This window comes from Dromaius novaehollandiae, chromosome 5 (genome assembly GCF_036370855.1).
Source record: "Dromaius novaehollandiae isolate bDroNov1 chromosome 5, bDroNov1.hap1, whole genome shotgun sequence".
Taxonomy (NCBI): domain Eukaryota; kingdom Metazoa; phylum Chordata; class Aves; order Casuariiformes; family Dromaiidae; genus Dromaius; species Dromaius novaehollandiae.
In genome coordinates, this window is record NC_088102.1 from 29,441,908 (window position 1) to 29,464,435 (window position 22,528).

At 38.0% G+C, this 22,528-nt stretch overlaps 1 protein-coding gene across 3 annotated transcripts in view; it reads right to left on the reverse strand.

Moving 5' to 3' along the window:
* Positions 1-2,519: 2,519 nt before the first annotated feature.
* The window catches only part of PRORP (protein only RNase P catalytic subunit), a 58,546-nt gene continuing 38,537 nt past the window's right edge, over positions 2,520-22,528 (reverse strand). For 2 of the 3 annotated variants that reach the window (XM_026095112.2, XM_064512359.1), the window contains exons 6-8: positions 8,999-9,147; positions 7,305-7,500; positions 2,520-5,161 (exon numbers count right to left, since the gene is read on the reverse strand). In XM_026095112.2, coding sequence (XP_025950897.1) covers positions 5,033-5,161; positions 7,305-7,500; positions 8,999-9,147 — 474 coding nt within the window. In that variant the 3' untranslated portion in view covers positions 2,520-5,032. Of the gene's footprint in view, positions 5,162-7,304; positions 7,501-8,998; positions 9,148-17,838; positions 17,913-22,528 lie in introns of those variants that run through there. The other variant, XR_010389366.1, reaches the window with a different exon arrangement.

Sequence of the window (22,528 nt, forward strand, 5' to 3'; positions counted from 1 at the left end):
TGTTCTCTTAAACAGGTATAATTTTAAAGCAAAGAAATATATTAACCTCAAAGGAAGATGTTTAAGATATTTATGGATCGTTACCACAGCTGCGTTACAACGTGATGTTTAAAAAACTGACCTTCTATCAGTGTCCAGTACAAAGGGAAATCCCCCCAATTTAAACTCATGAATATATGCTCTTTTTGCCTTTCAGCATCTTGGATTTCCCCTGCTCTTTGTGGGGAGGGTTTTTGTTTTTGTTTTTAAGTCAGATCATAAAAGAGCTGGAAAAGCTGTGTTTTGATATTGACACTTCTATTTTAAAAGATTATTATTAGATGAACTTATTCTCTGTTGAAATAGCAGACTGCAGATGCATTTTGGATTACATTATGTATTTCATACATTAAAAATCTGCTTTCCTGAATTTTTCAATATACTTTTCCTTGCTTTATTAGTACCTTGGGAGCATAAAATGTCGCACTATGTATTACACAACACAGATTTTGTCAATAAGGGAAACAGTCTGCAGGCAGACATAAAATATTTAAAGCTGTGGTGCAAACATTGTAACACAGAAAGCATAAATATGCAAGAATGCCTGTACTGGGTCTGCTTAGCTCAGTACCCTGTCTCCAGCTGTGGCCAAAAGTGGATGCCCACAGAAGAGTATTAAGACTACAGAGAGCCTTTAATGATACAGTCTCTGAATATTCTCTGAGTCTCCAACAGTTTGAAGGGACTTCCCAAGGCAGAGAGTGTGTCTAGTTATTTAATAACCCTTGATGGATTTCTCTTTCATGAACTTACTGATCTCTCCTTGAACTCATGTGAACCTCTTGCATCCACAACATGCTGTGGCAATGAGCTGCTCAGCATAACTACATGTGTGGTTTCATCTGAAACTTCACCTTTTATCTGAACTTTCCATCTGCCAGCTTCATTCGATACCTCCTCTTGTACTGGAAAAGACAGCAAACAATCGATCCCTATTCACCGCTTCCACAACACTTACGACTGGAAAGACCTCTATCTTATCTCCCCTTAGTAATCTTTTTTTCCAGGCGGAGGACTCCTAGCCTACTAGTCCTTCCTTACATGGAAGCTACTCCATAGTATAACACTGGAGTTTCATGTCAGAATTTTTTTTCCCTTGAGCAAAAGGGGATGGGAAAATGGAAGAAATTATCTAATATTCATCCCAATTGCCAAAAAGTAACCCGAGTCTAAAAGTCTTATGACTCTAAGTGTTTGGAATTGAAGATTCAATATTTGACTCAGACCAAGGTTAGATTAAAAAACTACTCAATACCATGGATATGACAGAGCAGAAGTCATACTGCTTTCAGGATATAGCTTCAACAGTTTTCCCCATCTGTGTAGCAATTTAGCCAGCTTCCAAAGTATGGTGGTGTTTTAGAAGAGCAATCAATAAATATTGCTGATGTAGTATTCATCAAGTCTTATCAACCATATTAGTTAGAGTCTATGCTACAGGATTACACAGGCTGTTCTGAGATTTTTTAAACATAAATAATAAATTCATGATCTTGGACATTAAACTGTTCACAAAATAGCTATAGCACAGGCTGAATCAGTTCAGTCTTCTTCAAGTCTGTTTTTCCTGTGTGACTCCTGCTCTATGACATGTGAAAGGCTAAGTTACATGTTAGTCCTATCTGATTCCTGTTCTCTTTATTCAGTATGCTAGCAAGGGGCCAGCCACTGTTACTTGCCATGACCATGAGGGTACTAACTGGTGAAACATTTGGAGGACTCGCCTGACATTCAAAAGGAACCCATCAAGCTAATCAACGCTGGATTCAAAGTGGACCTATCAATCTAATCAACACCATTAAAGATTCTTGGATTTTTACTGTACCACTGTACAGTAGATTTTCAAAGCCTCATCTCATTACTTTATAAGGTTTTATTTTGTCCAGTAGTTTTGTTTGTAGATTGTTTTGGTTTGGCTCTCAGGTTTATTGTCAGTGAAATCCCCTAGGATTCCTTTTAAATATTCAGCAGCAAAGTGTCATATTTATTGTTATCTCTAAATTGTGTTTCACTAAGCTCTTTTCCAGACTAACAGCCATGCAAAGCAATGTTATTTCCCCAAAATCTTAAAGAAAATGCAAATAATTATTCTGGTATAATTATGTATTTTCAGACAGAACTGAACCTCTGGATAGTGTGCACAGATACGTGAACAGGTGGTATGCAGTTTAAAAAGTCTAGCTTGATAACTTTTCATCTTTGGTTCCACATAGAGAGGAAGCCATTAATTCCTTATGAGGAGCTTCAAGTCTTCCAGTAAAGTGTATTAGAAACAAATACAAGGAAAGAAAATAAAATCATAACCATTCTGACACTAATCTTAGAATATCTTCTTCCTGTAAATTCCCAGATTCCCTTCTTTCTTGTTAATAGGTAAAATATCTGATAAAAGATAATTTAATGCTGTGATTTTTGCTGGCATTAGTGCTATGTTATTACATTATTTCAAATATTCCTGTATTGTAAATAAAATAAAAAAACACAGTTTGCAACAATTTTATTAAGTACTCCAAATTTCTTTCGCGGCTTCACAGAAAAGCACACAAACTAGCATTCAATATTAATAATCCACACTAAGAATGTGTATTTGGGAAGTGTTACTATTTAGAAGGTGTTACAGTATCTCTAAGAGAGCATTTTTGAGGGGAAACCCAGGATTGATTAGGGACATGTCTGGTTTGAGTCAAAAGCTTGTGAAGTATAGTATGCATTTATTCCAGTTAGATGTTGGTTATCATGTATGTCTATTAATGACCAAGATGAGATAAAATACAAACTTCAATGAATGACCATGCCTTGCTATGAAATGGATAATCTGGAAGTGCAGTTCCTGGTCAGCCACAGCTGGGGCCCACCTCCTGCAGCCTGATGTTTCAGCCCTTCTCCCACACAGCAGTGCCTGGGCCATGGTGCTAGTCCAGTTCAACGATGCCAATTTTGACCAAGCCAAAACAACTTTTTATAGGGTTTTCTCTTAGCCGACAGCCCTGAATTGATTATCCATAGGACTGCATTAGCACCACAGGTAGTACACAGCTCAGACCACAGCAGCACTGATTCAGACCAGCTTTTTCTGTTGTGGAGCTCATTGGGGAGGGTGTGAAATAAGTAACCCCATGCAGAGCACTGGGTACTAACTAAGCAGCCCTGTACTGCAGAGGACACTTACTCTAACAGAGCAATATTAGCATTTTCAAGGAGGTGTGGCAGTTCTTTGACTTAGAGAAGTGTCAAAACAATCATCTGATAAATGAGAAGTAAATACATTTGAGGAACAGGAGAAGAAGACCCAATCGCTGCATTCCCCAGAGGGCTCTAGAAAGCTCATGACCTATAGGAGCTGGCATGCTCTGTTAGAAAAGGAGTCTCTGATGAATGCTGCCAACAACGCAATGCATTTAAAACCAAGGTTCTGGGTTACCTGAGGAGGTATCCAGCTCCTCAGCACTTTCTGCACAGCACCTGAAGGACACACCTGCATGTAAACCACACCTGCTCGTTTACAAACTGATATCCTAAGGGTCAGGAGTAGAACAAGAATCAGGATAGCACTCTCTGACATGAAAGAAATAGCAGGGAACGTGCCTGAACTCCACGAGTCCTGAGGGAGTTTGTCCTGGAACACTCCCGGAGCTCGGGCCTGCAAATAATGTAAAGAGAGATCTATATGATTCAGCTCAGTTTCAAACCGAGGACTTTTCAGTGTGGAAGACAAATGTGACACTAACAAAAACATTACAGAGAATACACTGAATTATATTTTTTGGAGAAAGGTACTTGCTCTTTACACCATAGCAAGGTATTGACTCCATGTCCAAAGCATACTTGAAAGTTTGTTTAAGAAAAAACAAACATTTTCTAACTAATAAAAATTACACACATTAAATTTTCAGGCAGCGTAAGAAACTACTGTAAAGTCTTCAAGGGAGGTATGGCTGTGAGGTATATTTAAACAAAGCACACTGGGGCCATGGATTCTGACTGGTGCCTCTAAATGCTATTTTAAACACAGCAATTTTAACAACTGGAAAGAATTGTTTTCCTAAATAGGGGAGAAGCGTGCTTTTACCTCCACTTCACCATCAACCTCGTTATCCTTCAGCAGAGATTATCAGGCATTTCAATCTGTTTTTCTGGGGAGAGGGGAAAGTGTTACGTAGACTAAACAAATACGTTTGCCATACAGACATTTAAAAATAATAACTTAGAGCACTTATCCTGTAATATATACTCTGTAACATATACTATTTCTTCTTGCTTATAATTTGGGATAGGTTTTATAGAAATGCCTGTACAAAATTCAGTTTTGTCCTGTTATTGCCTGTAATGAATTTCTAGCTATGATTAATTTTTGTTTAGAAAATTCATATATTTACATAAGCGAACTATTCCAGAGGCATGAAATCCTCTCAGAGCAGTACATTTAAGACTGTGAAAGAGCCACATGGTTCCTTATTCTTATTGTTTCCTTATTCTTCTGAACAAAATCTCAATGTATGCTATTATTAAGTATTAGAACTATGCTTGGCGAATGGTAAATAACACTTGGCCCAGTCAGCTGCATTTATTGGACACAGCACACAACATGGCTGCAAGGTCAGCATGCCGATTTTGCAAGTACTCTGCAAGTCATGACTGATTTATTTGAGGTACAGAGCTTATGATTTTCAGTGTAGATGAAAAGCTTGAGCAAAAAAGATAAGAAACACAACCTGAAATTCCAAGATGGAAAAATAAATTCTAATTCCAATCACATTGAGAGGCTACAGAAATGGCCTGTAAAGATGGAAACAATGGACCAAATTCATCCCTGCTGGGCCACCATCGATGTTAACAGATTTACTGCAGGAATGATTTTGACAAAATACAACTACTGAATATTTTGTCAGCTGCAGGCCTCATCCATTAATCCCATAATTGTACTGCTGAGGTCTAACAGTCAGCAATAGTGATAAAAAAAATGAGGCTTCAGCTTTTACAAGTACATTCTTCATTATTTCTGTTTAAGGCAGAGCCATTTTCTTGGTACTTCATATGAATATCTTTCTTCAAAAGTGTCTTTATAGGGGATATGCCATGTATCGCCTGTAGTCTGTACCACACAGTCATAATTGAAAGCAGGCTGTTGGATAAAGACAGAGAAAATCATTTTATAGACTTTACACAATATATTACTAAAATACCAGTTATAGTATAGCTAGTTATAACTTCCAGCATTTCCTTAGAAATCTCCACAGTTCTTCATTAATAAACTTCTACAAAACAGTAAGTACAAGGAGTGCTGAGTACCTATCAGTAACTTTTCATATTTTTACTTTTGATCTTTTCACTGAACATTTCATATCATCTATGTGTATCATACAAAATACCAAACACATTCAGCATGCCTCATGGTGTCTTTCTACTGATATGCTGCTGAACTGAAAAGCATTACAGCAGGGCTCTGTTTGTTGACTCCAAGGTTCTTTCTGTTTACTTTTGTCTTTCTAGCTGCACCGTGACCCATATTCCTCATTTCCTTTATTCTATACAGACTGCTTTTCATTTCTGTGTGTTTAAAAGGTTTACACAGATCAAACATGATAGTATCCATTCTTCCCCAAAATTCTCATTTATTTCCCAATAGCAAACAACTTCTAAATTTTAGCAAAGACAGGAGGAAAAACAAAAACATATTTTAGTAGTTTGTGGTCTTGGAGTCATTATAACTGGTTAAAATTATGCCTTCAATCTCTACCAGATGATAATTATTTAAACACAATACATTCAATTTCCAGAAATAGCGAACTGACTTTTTTCCATTCAGCCAAATGAAATCATATGGGAATGAACTCAGGATGTGGAGTTTGTATGTTTGTACGAAAAGCATAGGTTACATTAATGACATCTTGTGTTTGTTCTTCCAGTGTACCTCTTTACAGAACTGATTTGCCCTATGCTCAGGCGGATGCCAGAAAGGGAATTACCACTAACACTTCCAAGCATGTCCTGTCAGAAAAATATAATAAGACATTCTTCTAGTCTATTATGTTACAGGTATACTACCCCATTATATATCACAAAAATACAAAAGAAACATTACTGGTTTGCAACTACAGTTCTTAGAACATACTACCACTCTACATGCATAGTGTCCAAAGTATACTTCCCCACTACAGCTCCTAGAATAACCTAGAAGATAGCTATGACTGGAAAAGCCCAACGTGCAAAATCATTTGTATAGAAACTAAGATGTGAGAATTACTAGCCCTGCTAAAACAAAAGAAAGAAACAAGCTGTAGCTAAAGCTGTGCCACTCAGGTAACCCTATATCCAGTATCTGGATTCATAAAGAGGCACATATATAGCAATACTGGATGAAAGGCTGTCATAAGCCTGGATCTTTACAGTCTGTTCACAGTGATGAGTATTATTTTACAATTTTAACCAGAGCAGCAAGAAAATGAATCTGCATATGTACAGCAGTCCTTTAAATCATTGATAAAAATGGAGACAGACCAAACATTAAAGAACTGCATGATCTGGAATACCATGTGATAAATCTGACAGTCCCTAGAAAAATTTTAGAACAGCTGCAGGCTTGTTAATGAACTGCTTATGACTCACAGGGATTGATGTCTCCTAGACAAAACATTACAGTACTATGTACTGTGTACATAGTACTTACACACTATGTACAGTACTATGTACTATGTACACTACAGTACTAAGAAAGATGTCTTATGCTTGGAAAGGTGCCATTTCTACAGCTGAATACTGACTACAAATCTGACTATTCTGAGCTTTCCTGCACTGCATGAAACTTTAAAAATATGTTATACAAATATTACAGTGAATACTGAAATGCCTGCATTTTTCTTTGACTGCTTCTTTAAAATAAAGATGAAAGAAATTCTATTACACAATTAGAAATATAGCATTTAATAATAGTGCTGCAGAGGAGAAAGAGATATTTTCATATTTAAAACAAATGCTGAAATATTGGCACTTATGTTTTACTGCACTGGAAAATATATCTACATTTACACAAAATTTATCTACATTTTAAACAAAGCAAGACGTTCTTGTCTTTTTATCAGTTTTCCAGCTTGTGGTATGCTTTGTGAACACAGTGAATTTTCAGTAACGATGGCAGTTTTGAGCACACTGCTACAAAGCCACTTCTTAGACCTCAACAAGAATCTTTTTGCTTACTGAGTTTGAAATTGTGCATATTCTTTAGTGAATATGTTCCGTATTCTTCCTGAATGCTGCAGATAACTTACCAAAAATTTTATATGCTTTCCTTTGGCAGAAGGGGAAAACACTATTTGGTGTCCACGCTGCCACTTACGGAACAGATGACGTGTCAGACTGTCAGAAAGACAAGCCTTGTGATCCCGGAGGAAGTCTCTAGTGACAAACTTGCAATGTTTGCCTGATCTAAGAGTGGCATATAGCAGGAAGGCATCGTCTTCAGAGCTTAATAAAACACAAATGGAAAAGACAGACATCATTCACACAGCAGTCATTGGTAGAAGGAAATTAATCAAGTACTGATCTGAGATTTATTCATCAGCAACACTCAAAATTCCCACCGCTACTCAGTTTTGCTGGTAAAACAAAGAATTTCTCCTTATCGCAATGCACCAAATGTTAGAGAGGGGAATAAAAATTAATTGCATGCTACATAGTCTTCTCTCTTATCACAAACTGATAATGTAACAGTATAATCTTTTGCCACAAAATTTAACAATACAGTGCTACGGGGAACAGAATTCCTAAAACTGATAATGGCACCTCCACAAACTTTTTTGGAATACAAACAATAATCACAACTGATAACAAAACATAATGTAGGCAACAGCATAAATTTGCGAGTCTTTGTCATGTGGGTAAATATTCTTCTAAGAGGCACCGTGATTATTTGCAAAATATATTCAACATTAGCTGTCATTAAACTGAAACAGTTTTAGGGAAAATCTCCAAAAATCCATATGCAGTAGGCATGAGTTACCTCACAGGTGAAGGAGCTGAGCACAAGCTTGCTCAACACCATTTTTTGATTGCTGTAGATCAGCAACAAGACATGAGATTAAGTGAGGCTATCCATCTTGGGGTTTCACTGTCCCCTTTGGCAGTGCTCAGACAGTAGGAAAAGAAGCAACATGATTCAACAGCAAAGAGGACAAGAGCCAGAACCAGAGGGGAGATGAAGTAGAACAGAGCTGAAACAAGGAGCTAGACAGAAGAGACTTGGACTGGCCATTGGGATGAGGAGCTTGGTCAGAAGTTCTAGGAACCTAGATCAGAGGAGAAATGGCAGAGACGGGAAGGATCAATAGGGCTTGACCTGGATGGAAAGTAGGTGGAGTTGGAACTGGAGAAGACTGAGATTCATTATACAAGGAAAGCAGGGCAAGGAGAAAGGCAGTGAGGTAGAGGCAGACACAAGGTAGTTTAGGGACAGGGACAAGCTTGACTGGACAAAAACAAAGGGTCATGCTTCTGAAAAGAGACGCAGAGGGTCTATTCCCACTCATGGAAATATTCTGCTCCAGGTGCAGCAGGGAACTCAGCATTCCGGATTCTCAGCATCCCTCCCCTACCAAGCGATACTGGCAAGGCATGGACTTCCTATCTCCTGCCACGCAGATCTACACAGCGGACCATTACTGTCTACCCTGACACCAGGTATTCTGTGAGTTCAGGCCACTGTGGTCTTGGCAGTGGTTCTAAAAGTTATAAATAGCCATATAGATGTCACTGTGATTCTAAATAATGACATTCTGTCTTAATGCAACATTCAATCTGTATTGGTTACTGAAGCAAACAGAGCAAGGGATGCACTTTTCTTCTATACACACAGACCTGGAGACACTAGTAACCATACTAAAACCTACAACTCTTTATATTGATTTAAAATGTGCATAATTCAAGAGTTGATCTCTATTAAGTTTAGCCATTTTCTTCAACTTACATATTTTCAGCAAAGAAGAAATCTGCTTTATTCTGCATCTCCTTCATAATCTCCTGTTTCCAATTTGAAGAGTTAATCAGCATGTGTTTGCGGCCCAGCACAAGCAACCGGAGATTCTCTTTTGCCAGGCAGTTGACAGCATGAAATAGCTGCAGAAAACAAAGCAAAACCAAATATTTTCTTAGCTTTGAAAACAGAATGACAGGAAACACTTTTTCATCTGCGTATCAAATAGTGCAACTTCTAGCACACCCTCCTTTCCCACAGTTCTTTCCTGCAATACAAATTATGTAGATAACTCTAATAAAACCCTCTAATAACAGAAAATTAACTCATTAAAGGAAGCAACTCTCAAACACAAAGAAAATACACTGCTGTTATAAACCTTTCCCAACTCCTGCAGTTTATCATTGACACAAATGAATTCGTTTGGAGTTCTATGGAAACCTCAGAAGATGAGAGTCAGGCTAGGGATCCGAATCTCTTTGGATTTAAGCACTATCTAGCCCTGGAAACGATTCAGCAGTACTCTGTCAGTACCAGAGCGAGGAAGAAGAAGCCCTAAACCATTCCGCTTTTCCAGCCCCACCTATGGTCAGAATTGTAGAACTACACTTGAGCTGGGCTGCCTGGTGGGGAAGCAGCAAGCCTACTGGAAAAGGAAATCTGTGACCTCAGGATTAAGGGTTTATGAAAGCCACATCCAGACTAGCCTCCCACCTATGAACCAACATCCTGAGGTGGCATATTCACTGCTACGTCAGCTTCTCTTCAGAGGGACTTTATGGCTGCATCTTCAAGCTGTGCCTGTTCAGCATAAGTGCTTCTCAGGCCAGGCACCTGAGCCGTGACTGGCTGCCTGTGGTTTTCCCTCCCCACCTCACCCAGCCAGAGCTCAAGGAGGACAAAGATGCTGACTTTCAGTGCACAGATTATAACTACGGCCTGGTCACAAAGCAATAGCATTTGAGTTCTGCCCGGAAAAAAACACAGCTCTTGAGACTGAAGCATCATGCTTGAAGGCTGTGGACTGTATGTTCAGCCTCCACAAAAAGACATTTCCTAATTCTTGCTACTACCATTTGTCAAGATATAACCCCCAATTTTTCTCCAGTCCCTCTTCCTGCTTTTCTAGCTACCTCTCTTCCCTGTTCTCTCTTGTCCCTGCTGTACATCAAACTGCGTTTCTCTTTCCCTTGTTCTTCCCCTTCCTTTCCCTCCTATCTGTGATCATCTTCAGCAAGCTCCTTTGGTTCGGGGGCTAGAAAGAATCTGCCTTGTAACTCCTGGGGTACAATTTTACACTGCATTTCATCTGACCTATCTGCAAGCAGCGGTGGAAAGGGAGGTCCCACTCATTCCTGCCTCAAGCTGCACACTCCCACTACTTCTGTTGCATCAGATCTAACAATTTTACAACCACTCACGAGCTCACTGACCCAACCAAAGATTTTTTTTCTTTTTTTGCAGCGGTTGTTTTGCAGCCACACATTTATAGACCTGACTCAAAGCAGATGATGGGAATACAGGGCCAGAGGTGGTGAGGACAGGCGGAGTGGGACTGCCCCTTTCAGCAGAAAGCCTGCAGTTGCATCAAATTAAGTGTCCCATGAAACTGGATCCTGAGGAACGAGAGGGTTGTGTCTTTGGAGATACGTTTCAGAACTTTTACTGGAATACAGAATTGAAAGGCACAAACAAAAGCCACTACTTTGATATTAAAGGAAGGCTTTCAGAGTAACTGTATTATATAATAACGTATCTTCTTGTCTATATTAAAGATTTATGTATTAGATTATTAAATTATGAGATTATTAAACACTGAAAAATTGAAGTTCAGTTTATCTTTTCAGTATTGATGTTTCTTTGCTGAATGGCTCATCTAAGCAGTAAAAATTGGCTCAATTTTACTTGTTTGTAGTCACTTTATTTTCAGGTTCTCTTACATATTGGCCCAGTCCTGCAAATGGTTGGATGCAAATCCCAAAGGGGAATTAAGTTTGTTAAGCTGCTTCATTAAACTGTTTTAAACAAAGTTTTCAAAGCTTTTAAACAAAGCTTTCAGAGAAATATTCCCTTTGGCTTACTGGAAGCTGAGTTTTACAACATCCAGGGCCAGATGCTTCACTGGTGGACATTAGAATTTCTCCACAACAGTGATTCTGCAACTTAAATTTTTAGACACCAGCTCCCAGGCCAGAAGTTTTACTACTTTTTGCCATTCACATCATTCCCACTCAGTGGAGACACATACAATCTTTCAGTATAATCACAAGAGCACATACTGACAAAAAGAAAAATAACTTTTCAAAGCTGTACTGTTTTAACAGAAATAACTGGATTTAAAGTATTCCCACAAATTATAATTAACTATGCGCAATGACTTTCAGGAAATGAAGTCTGCTTTTGGGTAGCATAAAGCAGGCTGAAAACAACATAAAGATTTTCTCAATGATCCTAGATAGCAATTTTTTTTTCCATTTTATTACATAACTATGATAGCTTAGTTCATAGATGACTTGAAGTGTAAAATTAGCAAGATTAATCTTTTCTTCTTCTTTATGATTATAACACAGACCAGATTATTTTTTCTTGCTGTTTTTGCTTTAAAAACATCAAAACTTAGCTTTGGCTTAGTCACAACATGGCACCAAAATAATGAGAGTTAATATCATTTTTTATGGTTTTATTTCAAGTCTCTTTGTGAATGCTGATCCTAAAATAAAAACTATTTTATTTCAACTACATCTAACTTAACTTTTTGTTCAGTTAAACTGCCCTGACCTAGAAGCAAACTTGTATACAGAAGCTCTTTGCCTTGGACTACATGTCAACTTGTACTGGTTTTAACATATCTTAAATTTATGTCTGGTTTACAATGGATTAAATTGTTCCTTTAAATCCAGCGTATTTAAAACTGTATTTCCTCTTATGCTGAACACTGATATCCACAAGTTGCACTGAAGCAGTAAAAGTTGGGAATATTACTACTACCTGCATATACATTTTCATGTAGAGAAGTCAGTAACGAAGAAATATCAACCATGAGTAACTTGAGCAACCCCTTACAAAGTCCAAATGAAAATACCTTTTCTTCATGCCTAATGTTTTGCTAGGTTAAGGGAAGGTTAACAGAAAAAACAGGTGGAAAGAAGTTCAAAAATTTTGCAAAGACTATTTCACTAATAGATTCTACAAAGTCTAAAAAACTTGACAGCAAGAGCAGATTGGTGGGACACAGAAGAAACAAACCCTTGGATTTGTCTGTCTCAGGAACATAGCTGCACTAGTGATATCAGACATGTCAACAAAGAATTGCCAGCATTTGAATTGATGGCGTTTACTCACAATAAAAAGGGAAAAACTTTTTAATTACACTTATGGTTCAACATAGAGAGCTGGATTTCCAGCTACAGATTGGTGAATTGGGGCTATTCCAAAGTTTATGCAAAACTTAGTTGGCTTGGATCCAGCTCCCTTAACATTTTCTTTCCAAAGGCCACATTAATATAACTAGCATTACTTTGTCCCTGTCAGCCAGATGGACTTTCTTCTACGTATTAGCAGCATAAGACGCTCTCTAGTACGAGGTGTTTCAGGGAAAAAATTTAGGTGTGGGTATAAATTAGCTTCAGTTTTGCAATGGAAAAACCTAACAGGCTTAAATCTTAAAGTTAACTGCAGTCACCATTAAAAAATTCAGAAACTCCTGCTTGCATAACAACACATTGTCCCTCCTCTACTTCTCACAAATATTAACCTTTACTTATGCAAATAAAACGCAGATGAGAGAAATTTTTGTTTTCACAAGTTCAAAAGAACATTGTCCAGCACACTCCCTTCCTTAATGCTGCTTTATTAAAGAGCATTTTATCTCATTTTAGGCTTGGACACTTAACAGTGGTGGTCTACATAGAGTCACAGAACTTATGTGGGGGGGTTTCCTAAGTGAGTCTACTCCCACGCCTGACTGCTTCTCAAGAAAGGAACACGAGGCACACCATAACACTTGTTTTAGTCACAGAGGAAACAGAACACAGCACTGATAACAAAGAAACAGCAGTAGTGGTTTCTCAGTTAAAGAAGACACAAGTGCTTTTTCATCTAATATTTCCAAAAGTTATCTACAAATTATTGTTCTCTGCAACTAGGCAATGCAAATATCCTAAACACAATAAGCCTTATGTAGAAACAACCTTTGAGTGTCTCTGCACTATTTAAGGCAGCAAACATCAGATGTACAATTGGATAATCTGTTCAAAAGGCAGTTTGTGGAAAATATTAAAAGAATATTCAAAACACACATATTCTCCATGAAAATTCATGCAGCTCAATCCTCTATTTCCACCATCCCCATTTGATGCAAGTCAGAGATTTACTGATCCTCAGTGAGAAAAAGTGCCTTAAGTTGAGGACCTTATTTCCATCGGTGAACAGAAAATGATGCTTCAAAGGAGTATGGCTCCATACATCTAACTGCACAGAAAAAACATCCTTCTAAATAACCTCTGATGGCAATTAACATATTCTTCCCTGAAAACTGAGAACTGCCTTTTCTTTGTATCATCTTCTCCTGTATCATGACAAATTTTGGTCATTTTTAAGAAATACAAACCATGGATAATTCTCTCTTCAAAGGTTTTTGTGCCAGTAAATCCTAACATACTATAAAGATTTTCCTTATTGTTTAAAACATATGTTGAACCAGTTTTACTGGAAATCTTCTCTTCTCATGTTGCAGGAAAGAATCAGTAAGAGAGCGCCATTTGGTTGTATACCATCTTGTACTGTTTTGTAAGTCTCAATCTCATATAGTCTTTCCTATGTGCAACAGAATTTTTTGATGTTCATACACTGGACCTTGTTTTTCAGAAGTTTGCTTTCATTACTTACTCTACATTTGTAATCGCTATTCATTTTCTTGAGAATGGTAATTATAAAATTAGTTAAAGAATGACCTTTTACAAATATTAGTGTCTTTCAAATTGAGACAGTAGAGCATATTACAAGCACATTTTCCTCTGAGAAACAGGAATTATAAACTACCATTTTGCAGAGGAAAAAAGAAAAAGCACTGCATGGTTAGAATGACTAGTTCTGTTCATACGGCAAGACGTTGCTGAGGCAGAGTAGCAATAAGAAGTTGTGAGTCACTGCTTTTCTGCACAATTCACCAGCCACATGTCATGGTACTAGAAGGATCACTGCATTATATAAATAAGTATAATTACACTCAATCTTACTTTCTTTTCCTCTGACAGTGCACATCAGGTTCCATGCTTCTTTCTGAACTGCAGAGACCTTTTAATCAAGTTATTTGTGAAGACTGCTAGATCCTTCCCTCAAAAGTTCATGCTAGTTAGAATCTGCCATGTAAATAGGCTCTATTTGCAATCCTTTTCATTTATCAGTTACATTTCATTTATCACTGTGCTGTCCCAGTCTTTGTTTAAGTAGATCCTTCTCAAGCTTCTCCTAAAGTTTAATGTTTTACTGACAATTTCGTGTTCATAGCACTTTCATAAACTGGACTTTGATGAAGCCAGGATGCAGCCATGAAGTATGAAACTACACACAGCTCATTGCAGGAATGAAGGCAGGTTGTTCACAAGCATATCAAGCATCTCCCAATGCAGATCTTTGCAGCACACTGCCAAGAACCATTTTTATCTAGGAAAAGCATAATTAAATGGATGCATGCATTCAACATGCATGTTCTAACTCTTATTTCCGAGCTGTGAATCAATGAAGTAACAGCGCACTTGTACAATATCCTGACTGAGTATATATATTCATCTTCCTTGAGTTCATCTTTCCTTGGGACAGTCCCAGAGATAAAAGTATGCAGCTACTTCCTCACCAGTAAATGAATTCTTTTTGTTTCTGCAGCAATACCATTTTATGGCATTTCCCCTCCACCACCAAGTTCCTGCCCTCATACCACAAATGCATCTTCCTTTCAGTTGCTCTGATATAACCTATTTGTGGGGCCATTTTGTCAACCAGATCACAGCACAGAAACAACTATGCTCAGACACAAGAGCAGGAACTTGCAGATCAGAGGAACTGGGGTAAGGAGAGGCGAGGCGAAAGAGGAATAGGACAGAGAAGACAAACTGCACGAGATCCTGCTGGTGTTAAACTCGTATCATAGAAAAAAAAAGCCCGTGTTTTCCAAACGTGAAATGAAACGGCTGAAAATACTGAAACTGGTAATTTTACATTTAAAAAAACAGCAAGTTTTACCTTAAAAGAATCACTTTTCAAGTGAGAATAAACATTAACAATTTCCTACAGAAGGGCACTTTCCAATACAAATCCTTGGAAATGGGAGTTTTGCAGTGACTTGCATTCACAATTCTGCACAATTTAATGGAGGATCAAACACAGGCATTAAGCTGAGGGAGAACAGTGCCTGGCATACTGCAAGGTGGAAACTCATTAAGTTCCATAACAGTCTTGCTAAGTAAATACATAATTACAGCTCCATTTTACACATGTGCATAATGAAGCACAAAGTGGATGAACGACTATCTCATACAGAAACTAGGGCTGGAACAGGCTATCGACCTCCTAAGGCTTCGCTGCCAGTCACCCGTTCTGAGCATGCGATCACCCACTGTGCCACGTGCCACAGTTTCAAAGGTTAGCTTTCTGAACGACAACCTTTCTCCCAGGATATTACTGGAAACGTCTGTCAGCTGGGAATCCCCTAAATCCTCGGCATGGAAGCACATGGGGGTGACTCAGCCAAAGGTGCTCTACCTGTTCTGCAGGGGTAGCACGCTGCAAGAAGTAACCCAAAAGTTAAATCACATTTATTGCTAATAAAGCATGTTCGACATTTTCTAAACATTTATTTTTACTAACTACCATCTAAAAGTAAAACACACCTACAGTGAGATATCTGCTAATAACAGTAACAAACTGCTCTCACTGTTAGTACCTGTTTTTATCACTTGTGACACCGATGCTGTAGTTGTGAAACTGCAGAGGAAACCGCTATACTGACCATAGGTACAGAGCAGGCACAAGTACTCCCTCAGATGGTGCTGAGCATGAGTATATTCCCCAGAGGTTATGCAAAGATTCAATTCTCCCCATCAACACATTTATTTGACTTCTAGTTTCAGCATTTTTAATTTCCTTTTACTTATTTGTAGACAAAGAAGCTCAAAAACTGGATGGATGCATGGAAGCAAAGGGACTTGACGGGAAGCACGAGACTATTTTCCACAACACAAGCGGTTACCGAGGGAAGGCAGGGTGCTGCTTGCAACAGGGAAGAGCTGGAATTTCTCACCGAGCCTGGTAATTTCACAGAAGCAAATTCAATGCCATTATCACAGCAACAACCTCAATGGAAGCTTCCTTTTATATTCACTATCATTGCTACTGAAAGTGTAAATTAATCTGAAAGTCCTCTTTACTCACATGCAGAGGCAGCATACACAGTTTTGAGCTCCTACAGGTTATGCTGCCCCTGACTAGCAAGGGGAGAGCTGCTTACAGGGAAGAGTGGCAACAGATGAGTAAATAACAACCACAAGTTCAATCAGCACGGTTCATCTTACTGCTTTTGAGATAGCCAGTAGCTAACTCTTGGGAACTAACCATTACATTATTGGGGATTTCTGCAATACTGCAGAACCGATAATGTTGGGAGTATTTGTATCCTGCATTACAGGTAGGACAATTTAGATGGATGCGACACACATCGTGCAAAACTCTTACCAGCGACACCACTTTACACCTCAGTGACAGCAGCAATCACACAATGTTTAACATGTTCCAATCTGCCCACATTGACTCCACACCTAGAACTGATTTATTCTCTCCTGAATGAGTTCAGTATACACATGCCTTAAATCCCTATCACAATTCATTAAAATTGGTAGTTCACTTTTACATGCCAGCTTTTGCTCTTGGCTTTACAGCTAACTCTTTATTAATCAAAGGCAGACTATTGATTGAACAGGAAAACTGAACCACAGGAGCAAAGATACGTAAGTTGACCACATAGATTGAGGATGGTGCTGTAGCCTCAGTTTGCTCAGATGAGGTGACACCCAAGTAGAGCTCTGCTGTTCGCAGAGAAAGTTTGTATTCAGAGGCATTCAGAGGATGTTTTTACCACCAAGCCCAAACTGATTCTGTACCAAGACACCTGGTGTCTCTATATTGCACTTTCCAGTGTTTCCAGTCACTGGAGGACTTAGCTCAAGTGCAGCACTGGACAAATGTAGACATTATTTCCAGATCAAAATTGACTACAAGAATTTTCCATGCACTCAATACAAGGCCAAGCCTTCTTGAATCCTGGATAGTGTGGAGAGTAAAGCAGAATTATAAGAGTAACATTAAACAGAATCAGCTCAGGTACAGAAGAGAGAGCATTATTTATCTTTTATTGTATCTGGATATTGTGCCAGTAATGGAGATACCTATAATTACCACTCTAGCTGATTTCAGCTGAAAGTGGAACCTGTTCAAAATAATATCTGAAACAGTTCTGAATGCAGGAGTAATATGTTTGTAATTAAGCTATGACATATGATATCCTGACCTATTCTGAACTCTAGGTAAATTATCCAATTTCAAACAAGCTTGAAGAGCCAGCTACCTGGGTTCTTTATCCTCCTGGCCAACTCAGAGTATAGTAAAAATATAAACCAAATCTCTGTAAGCTGACTTCAGTTTGGGGAAAACTAATGAATTTCTCCTATGCAACACGGAGACTGGGATAGGTCCCTATCCTTCCCAACAAAGAAAGCAAGGCCTATAAGAAAAAAAAAGGCATTGAAATAAATATTTTAAAAGGTAACAGCTAATCTACTTACAGCCATATCCTGCTATATTCTGTTCCCAAAAGACATGACAAGTAGTGATTTGATAGATGGTGAAGCAGGATTTCCTGAAAGAGTTAACAGAATCAAGGGGGGAATGCCTGCAGGGACTGAAGAAATACACACAATTGAAATCTAGAAGGAAAGTATGAATGACATGAAGGATGGGGAGGCAGAAGCAGGATCATCAGCTAGAGGAGATGCTAGATTTCTGCAGTCTGGCTTTTCAAAAAGGATCACAGTACTGAAAGTTCTCATGAATTTAATCTCAGACTGTACTCGCAGTACATCCTTTAGTGCAAGCATTCTTACTTGTCTCTTTCTGAATGATAGTGTTTTCATCATCATCATCTTCCTCAGGTGAATAAAGGTCAACCAGTGATAAAGGAAAGAAAATAGGTCATGATGATATCTAGCATAGCATGTTATTAAATGATCAATGACAAGAACTCTGAAGTGACAGCTAAAGAGGAAATGGAGAGTGGGGGTATTGCTGTATATTATATTATAATTTGCAAAAGATAAGAATGAGCTATTCTTTCTGACTGTTGCAACAATTCAGGAAACATATGGACACATGAATATTCTTTAGTTGCGTAACTGAACTTTTGCAAGCCAAATTTTGAAAGTCACTGCAGTGCCAGCCAAGTTTCTCAGTCCAAAAAAAAATTCTGTTATATAGCAACAGTTTTAGTCTCCTGGTGACATAGAAACAGCGATTTGTTAACCATGTACAATATTACTTTCTTTCCCAATCACTTAAAAAATTATAATGCTAGTTTAAACATGCAAGCAGACCCATTGATGTTGGCTTAGCAATTAAATACCAGGAATAAAAATGGAAGGAAAATGATGACACTGAAATCCAAAGCAGCAGTTTGAAAAGGCAACAACTAAAATTGGGAAATGTTCATATTTGCAGTGAAAAATGAATAATACAATTTTTCCCTTCTGTTACAAGTGGATAAAGCAAAACTTCTTTATGATTTCAGGAATTTAGAGACGCACATGTGCGTCAGCAATCACAATCGACAGTCTGAAATGGGGTCCTAAAGCTGTTTGACTTCAACTCAGAAAGCTGTACCTCTCCCCTAGCCTGAACCTTCTACTTCTCAGAAGACTTAGGCTGGAAAAAGGAAAGAACATGTGTGAGAACTACAGAACTAGGCCATCTGAGATGGCTAAAGGGATGTACATTCATTCTTCTTTTTGTTTTGGCTGCACTTTCTCCTCTCCACTTGGTTGCACGATTTTGAGGGACAGAAAGGTTAACCATGTCCCCATCTGACTGACTTCCTGACATTAGGTTTATGATAGGGACCACAATGACTTCTGCTGGCATTAGTCATTTGAGACAGTAATATGTGTGCGTGTGCATTCGTGTGTGCATGTAAAGAATTTGTTTTTATGTTTCTGAGAAAAATCCTCTTCTAGAACTTGAATTTTGAACTGCTCAGTGCAGGAAGTACAAAAGGAGACAACATGAACAATGCACAGAACAGGCCAAGTCCACTGAAAAATGGAAAATGACTTGAACTCATGAAGTGTTTGCCAAAAGACATTCCTCTACTAGAAAAAGATGATGAAACACACTGCTCAACTCCATAAGCAATCAAAACAACTCATATACATATCAGCAGCTTGTTATTATTGGACAGGAATTTTTGGAATACAAGATGCTAATTTCAGAAGAAACACCTTGCAATAAAAAGATGTAGATATGAAATAAAACATGTTTCATAAGCTTTGTTCATCTATTCTAAATGTGATCAGCTTTAGAAGACTTTTTTCTTCTTCCATGAAAATTACTGTTAGGGACAGTTTCTCAGAAAATAAGATTGAGCACCTGTGTCATTCAAGTCTTTCTGGGAATGAACACATGATTTTGCTGGAATGCAACTCTTAAAAATTAGGGACAAAATGTCTCTCCTGCATATTTTAAGTTTTTAGACACATACTATGCTCTTGCCCAAGAGAATAATTCTTCAGAAATAAAGGCATTTTCGATAATAATAAAACATTCTCAGATTTTCCCCTTCTTGAAAAACTCTTTCCTCAGACCATAAATTAAATAAATACATTAAACACTTTTTCCTCAAATTGTACGTAAAGAAGGGAAATTCCAGTGATAAAAGAACAAGAGATTTGAATCACCTTTTTCTAAGTTTTATTATGAAATCCAGAAAGTCAATCTACACAAGCAGAACTACTAAATCATGGCACAACAGTCCTCCCAAATGTAAACAAGTCCCACTTTGTAGCGTGTCTTTTAATCCTCTTCTCAAGCCATATGGCTCAACACATCAAAGAAATACGACTAGTTTTCCACACTCGTTGCATGACTGAACCTAGTAAATATTGTTCGGGATGAAACCTTAAGTTCATTCAAGCCGGTATCTCACCTATTAAAAATGACTTGTACCAGGTGCTTCTGTTATTTTAATTTTTAAACCCCAGCTCACTTCTGTTCTTTTTTGCCATTCATACATTGGTTTTTGAAACTATTTCACAGGCTGGCTCTGCCTGTGAAGAAAACAAGCTGGCACAAGAAATCCCAGAAGCTTTCTTACAATGTATGAACATGCTGTGGTATATAAACATGCGATTGGCTGTTTCCCATACTGTCATCTAGGCTGCCTTAAAACCTGATGCATGAGGGCTCCCCTTCCTTGCCCCCCAAAACCCCAAATTTTTTATAATTAGGAAAGTCCAGAATTAGAATTAACCATTAACTACTGTCCATTAACTACTGTCCAGTCCTAAGAGCAATGAGTTTTATATTTTAGTTACGGACTGGTGTTAAAATCAGCTTCTTTTCATGACTTCTTAATTTCCTGAATGTCCTCTCATGTAGAAGGGAAAAGAGAAGCTCCTGAGATACTTTTTCTGTGTAGCTAAAACTGTTGTATACTTTTATCATCTCTCCTCTTACTCATCTCCTTTCTTGCAACAAAGAATAAATATCAAGATTTTGATATCTTGCACAGAATTTTTTTCATCCAGACCTCTCCTGTGCACTTACTATTTTGTACCACAACCTGGAGATTTACAAAGTATTAAAAAGAGTTATTGGTATCAACCCTCCACAACAAGGAACTGGACTAGGTGATTCTATCCATCTGTAAGTATGTATCAGTAGGAAAATAAGCATGCAAAAGTTCAAAGGACACATGGAAGTGTTACCCTAAGTGTTTCCATATATCAGTACCATCCTTTGTTCTCACTCCTAAATGCTTCACAGCCTGCGCTGCTGTTTCTCGAACAGTATTTTCTTACCGTTCACTGCAGATTGCATGGTTGCACCAAGTACTATGCATACATCATCTTCATATTTATGAGGAAACAAGTTATGCAAAAATGAGAAGGAATATGATTTTACTTATTTTTATATAGGCTACAGAACTGAAATTTTAAACAGAGCAGTTAACAGTAAACAGGTACCAGTAAACAGACAGTAAATGGAAGGATATTCCCAATTATAGTTGGAGCTTCAGAGGTCTGCCATCTTTCACTCTAAATCCAGTCTTACTTTGGCATTATGTTGGTATTCTCACACTTTTACTATTATTGTAGTAGCTGTACACAACTAAAGGTCATAAGAGAATTACTGCTATCATTTCTCATTTTGGAAAGAATGTAAAAAGATAGCTATTTGAAAGGAATATTTGTGAACGAGATGCATCTGTGCCAGTCTTAGATTTTCACAGCTTGGATCAGAAGTTATATTTAAGTACTGAAAATCCAGAATATGAGCAGGATCTCAGGGCCGGGGTGGGGGGGTGGGGGGGGGGAGAGTAGGGGATGTTGTGAAAATGAAAGGACAAGCTTGACTGATCCTTTCCATAGATAAGAAATAACTTGGTGCAGGACTGAAATCAGCTTTGTAAGACTGAAACTGACAGTTTAAGAGATATCAATATTTTAGCTCTCACTACTGTTCTACACAGATGTCTGCACAGCGTCACTAGCCTAGTCTGATGTTTTCTCCCCCTCCACTTCGTGGTTCAAAAAGTCCCGGAAGGTACTTTTATTCTTTGTGAAAAGGTGCCGCATCAGCTGTGGAGATCACTGTTACTGCAGGCACAGGCATGATGCTGTCATAGGACAGTTCAAGGCACATTAAACCTGAGCTTCTGCAGAGACATCCATGGTTTTAATAAACTTGAGAGTTACACAAAAGCTTTACAATATAGACTATTTTTTATATGCACAGGTCAACAGCCTTACGGTTCAGGTAGAATGAGATGAACAACAAGCAAACCCATCAGTAAAGCTGATTGCTTGCAGTTCAAAGAAAAAAAGAAAAAAAAAAATCAGGCTACAACATGCAGCAGACATTTATGACAAATTTTCATACTGTTTTTGCTCTGTTCCTCATTGGTACTTCTTTTCAGTTATCTCTGAATAATAATCTGTAGCAGGCAAAAGACTACCTCCAAAAAATTGTTCTAGTGTTAGAAAATCATTTTTCTTTTTTATATGGATTGACAGATTCTGAAATTGTTTGAAATACGCCTGAAAAATTAACTGACCAGGAACACTGAACTCCCCTCCACCCAGTTTATTTTCTTTTAATATCTAATAACCATCTAAAGTGGAAAACTAATTACTTTAAATGATAACTGATTCATTAGAAATTTTGCACCTGGGAAAAAACTGTAACATACTTAATGTTCTCTTACTT